Source organism: Calidris pugnax, unplaced genomic scaffold (assembly GCF_001431845.1).
Source record: "Calidris pugnax isolate Ruff unplaced genomic scaffold, ASM143184v1 scaffold60, whole genome shotgun sequence".
Taxonomy (NCBI): Eukaryota; Metazoa; Chordata; class Aves; order Charadriiformes; family Scolopacidae; genus Calidris; species Calidris pugnax.
In genome coordinates, this window is record NW_015090831.1 from 6,788,099 (window position 1) to 6,793,295 (window position 5,197).

The 5,197-nt window shown below is 43.9% G+C and overlaps 1 protein-coding gene across 1 annotated transcript; it reads right to left on the bottom strand.

Annotated features, from left to right (window-relative positions):
• Positions 1 to 3,035: 3,035 nt before the first annotated feature.
• Positions 3,036 to 4,427, bottom strand: GPR39 (G protein-coupled receptor 39). The gene is made up of 2 exons (XM_014941135.1): positions 4,268 to 4,427; positions 3,036 to 3,996 (listed from the first exon to the last, which is right to left on the bottom strand). Exon 2 carries the CDS (start codon positions 3,930 to 3,932, stop codon positions 3,036 to 3,038), a length of 897 nt encoding a protein of 298 aa, XP_014796621.1. The 5' UTR covers positions 3,933 to 3,996; positions 4,268 to 4,427.
• Between the last annotated feature and the right edge of the window lie 770 nt (positions 4,428 to 5,197).

The following is a 5,197-nucleotide window of genomic DNA, read 5'->3' on the forward strand; positions in this document are numbered from 1 at the left end:
TACTCCCCTGGAGGCAGCAGAGTTTTCCCACGTGACTCAGAAAATAACTAAAGAAATCACACACACAGAGATTTGGGATGTATGCCCCAGTCCATCCAAAAGCACAAAATGCATTATTTCAGGAGCAGGAGCATTAAACACTTACATGTGCCTCATGTTTCTCATGAAGCCAACAGCAACACTGGGAAGGAAGTTATAAGGCACAGCACTGCACAGCCAACTTTGTAAAAACAGAATTTATTTTCTCCAAAATACTGAGTCAAATTACCAACATTTGAGCCGAACAGCCCCTGGAAGTATACCCTCTCCAATACCAGGCATAGAGTAGTTATTGCAGCTTTTGGGGCAGTCCCTCCACCATGAGAGTAGCAAAGTAAACAGAAACAGTAGAAACTGACATCTCTACATCAAGGACTTCAAATCCCCAACAGAACCATCTGGGCTATAAGCAGAAAGATTTGAACCTTACAGCCAACTTCCTCGGACAACAGCTCTTTCCCACGTGAGCTCTGCCTGCCCAGCATGCTGCTGCTCTCCTCACTTGGCCCCTTGTCACCTTCTCCTCCATCACAGCAGTGGTGTCACCCCACCTGGACCCCATCCTGAAAGTGTTGATACTACCTACAGCAAGTACACTTTCACTTTCAATATTTACAATTCATTTTTGTAAATTTTCCCAAGTACCACACAATAACGTGACACTAAAAAAAGCATCAGTTCCTTCTTGTGTCTCCTTCAACTTTGCTTTTTCTCATCGTCAGGAGATTTATGAATTTAATGTCTGTTTTATAGAACTTATCACTTTTAACAACTAGAAGAAAATGCTAAATTGTTTTTATTGCTGTTAGATGTTCAAAGACATCGTGCTGTCATTTACATTTCACATTAAAAGTGAAATATGTTGGGAATGCACAAGTATGTCTTTTAATTTGACCCATCTGTTAAATGAAAAACAAAGAGGACTTCTAAATCATTATATTTAAATTCAGCGATTTGTAAACAATTTATATGTTCATTTCTTCTGGGTTAAAACTGCCCTAAAGCATCACTCTTATGAAATCTCCAAATTAAATTGCTTTGCATTGTTCTTAGGGATGCAGGCCACAGTTTCTTCCTCCTCAGTTTATTAATTTATTTCCCAACACAAGTAAATTAGCAAGACCCACATTAAGAGTCTTGCCACTAAAGTCATTTTGGGGAATTCACAGAAGTATCTCCTGGCTCCAGAAAGCTGAAAGCACAGAGGAATCTTCAGATATTGGTGGCAAATTCTCTTAAGATAAAGGACAAACCAATTGCTTTCTTTTAGCTTTTTTAACACTTCTGCAACAGCACTAGATCTGCTCTATTCCACACTGGACCATCACCAAGCAGAAGCAATAATCAAGGAGGGGAAGAAAAGCCGCAGCAATTTACCTTCATTTCTCAACCTAGCTAGAACTTACTACAGGATTTGGATCTTAGACTGGGCTTTAATGGAGCTGTGGATGATAATTTACAAGGGGAGAGAGATCCACAGACATCTAAGGATCCCACAGTAGCACTTAAAGAGTAGAGCCTTATCTCTTTCTCTGCATTGTGCAAAGTGCTGCATTTAGTGTTAGCTGCCAAGCCTCTACCCAAGAAATCAGTACTTCCAGTGGAGTAAGGATACAGAGAGCCCTTTTAATCACCCAGATACAGGGCCTCTTGTCCTGGACTAACAGACACCTTGCACAAGGAGATAATTTCTTTGTTAGGTGTACCCACTGAGCATGAGGAAAAGCTCTGTACAGCCTGGAGTGTCACATCTCCCATTTGAAGCCTTTGTCACCCTCCCTGCTGGTACAGTGGGCAGATCCACCCTTTCCCCAAACCTAATGGGGAACCAAATGTTTCCAACTCTAATGCAGGTGTAGCAGACAAGGAGCTGGGATCACCCTGGGCTCCTTATTCTGCAGCTTTGCATTCCAGCCACAAACCATGATAAAAGCAGTACTAGATGAGGAAGCAGAAAATGATAAAAAAAAAAAAAAAAAGAACTTAAAGCTGTAGAAGGGGTCAAACCCACAAGTTTCAATTCCCCCTCTGCAATATCAGGCAGAGAACCTAAAAGCAACACAGAATACTAGGTCTACTGTGCATTCATAGTCTAGATGGTTCATTTATTAAAAAAAAAAAAAAAAAGTACTTAAAGCTGTAGAAGTGGTCAGACCCACAAGTTTCAATTCCCCCTCTGCAATATCAGGCAGAGAACCTAAAAGCAACACAGAATACTAGGTCTACTGTGCATTCATAGTCTAGATGGTTCATTTATTATATCCAGTATCATATTAAGCAACCCAACAAAACAAGAACCAGCAGTAATTCAGCCAGGACATGATTAAGGGTGCCTCTAAGAGCATCAACAAACGTGGAGACTACATGGATCACAGGCCGGAAAGATTCCAAGTTGGTGAAATGACAGCTTGATTAGTTTTTGTCTGACAAATGTGGCAAGAGAGATCAGAATCAAACATAATTCCAAGGTTATAGGCCTTCAAATAAATACAGAAAAAAAAATCAGAGGGCAACAGCAATGTGCAAGACCGAATCAACTCTCCAGCCCAGCTTTCTTAATGCCCAGATGCAACACAGCAACTACTGCCAAGGCTAAGTACCCTCCTGGGAACATCCTGAATTAACTGGGACATGCCTTCGGAGAGGGACAAGCTTCAGATCTTGCAAGACAGTCTTCCCTCCCATCAAGAGCCTTACATAAACATACACCTGTTTGTAATTTAACAGGGAAAACTTGCAAGTAGAGCTGCTTTATATCCAGGCAACCGTTGCCTATTGCTACCCCAAAGGCCAAGCAGCAACACCCTGTTACCCACATTGCTGCATGTAGGCATGCAGTATAATCAAACAACATAAATAGCAGGCAGTAAATGGGTTTTTTCCTTCTTCTTCCCTCCCACATGTTCTAACAACAAAAAGAGTGAGTCAAAAACATGAAAGGAAATCAGGTTTCTTAAAATATATCATCACAACCAAAAGTATCCCTCTCCCTCATTTCACACTAGTTTCAAATCATACATCTCCCATTTGGGGGAACTTGGCAAGATACTATGGAGACCTCTGGGTTTCCTTCCCATGTGGAAAGGGGGCAGGGGAGGAGAGGCAGGGGAGGAGAGGCAGGGGAGGACGCGGCTCTTACCCAGGAATAAAGTGATCTGTCTCCTGGAGCTCTTGCCCTCCGAGCTCTCACTTTTTCTTAGGTACTGCTCCTGCCGTCTTGGTCCACCCTTCACTGCTACAGTTCCTTCCTTGTAGATCATCAGGGTTTTCATCATGCTGTGGCACATGAAGGCAACAGATCCCAGCACTATGATGTACACTGCAAAGGCGCTGAAGATGCTGGCCTGAAAGACAGACCACTTGGAGGAGAGGCTGGTACAGATGGTCATATTTTGCTTCAGCAGAGGGAGGTGGTGCCTGGGTGTAGGTTTGACACAGGTAGTCATACTTGAGTAACCCTCAATAATTTCCAAAGGATATTCCGTGCCCATGGCAAAGAGCAGAGGCAGAGCTACTATGACAGATGTCCCCCAGACAAAGGCAATGAGCAGCTTCACTGTACGGGGCCCAGAGACTGCCTTGAACTTGAAGGGGTGGCAGATAGCCACGTACCTCTCAAAGCTGAGGGTGGCCACATGCAGCACAGTGGCATAACTGCAGGCTTCAAAGAGGAAGTAGTAGAGCTTGCAAGCTATGTTGCCATTGGGGGTGGAAAAGGGGCTCCAGATGGCACTGAAGAACTCCATGGGCATGCCCAGCAGGATGACCAGTAGATCAGAGCAGGCCAGGCTTACCATGTGGTCCGTGACCTCCTTCTGTAGGTAGCCTTTCTTCTGCAGGATCCTGGTGGCCTTGATGGTGATGCTGTTGCCCAGGATGCCCACCACAAACATGCAGACGTATACTGCAGCCAAAGTGATCTTGATCCAAAGAGACACCTCAAACTCTGGTACATGGCTGTGGTCAATGAGATGAGAACAGTCTGAAGCAGACGTCTGTCCTGCCATGAGCAGCCCTAGTGGAGGAGGAGGAAGGAAGAGCCTTCCAGCCCTCTCTGACGTTCAACTTCACAGCAAAGAGATCCTTTCTTGCTTTTCCTCTCTCACCAAGACACACAGGTGAGAGCAGTCAGGTATAACGAACACGTCTCAACTAGCCACACCTGTGGGTTTTGTTAGCGACAGCCTCTGGGTCAATAAGGCAAGCAGGAAAGTGTTTTAGGTCTTACCTATTTTTATAGCAGGCACCTCTTGCTCCTTTTGGATTTTCCTTCCTGCCGTTCTCCAGCCCTTTGCGGTGTAAACTGCTCCTCTTTCAACGCTTGCCTCTACCTCTGCAAACGAAGGCAGCTTTTGGTCCTGCTCCCAGTAGGAGGAAGTCAAAGAGTTTCTGTGTGGTTATAGCTGCTCTGTTAACCATTAACCTAAATCTTGACTATCCTTGGTCACTGGCAGCAAAGCCACCCATGTCAGAACGTCACTTCCTGTAACAGGAGCTCCTTCTCAGGGACAAAAAGAGGTGTTTTTGCTAAAGCTGTTAGATTGGTGGAGTCAGGCTGAATGTGGGAGCAGGCGCTGAAGAGAAAGTGTCTGCTCGTTAGTTTAACATTAACTGGGCTTCAGACCTTACTTTTGTATGCGCTACTGCCAACATGCTTCACTTCTTTACATTTCCTTTAATGAAGACCTTGGTATCTGCAGCAATAGTGCTTGTCATGCGGCTTGTGCAGCCATGGACTGATTTACATCAACAGGATGTTCTGGTTTTTAGTTGCTGCTGATGAACTGGTAGCTTCTTAAAGTAACTGCTTAGACTCTAAAGATTCTTCTCAGAAGTTATAAAATAAGCTGAACTTGAGATTTAGACACATTGATTGTCTCCCTTTAAACTGCCATCTCCTCATGTTAGATAACAAAAATAATGAAGTTAGTAATTCCAATCATACTCTGCTTTTAAACAATCCAGAGTGGCAGGGGATGAAAATGTACTTCTCCCTCCTGTGTCTCACCCCAGGGGGAATGAATTTGATGCACTCTTTAGTTTCCAACCATAGTGCTAAAGGCTCCCAAGGTAACCCCTGGAAACATTTAATTAGAGGGTGTGTATATGGATTAGGAAACCTTTAAATTACAATGCAAAACAGCAGAGCAGCTTTTGC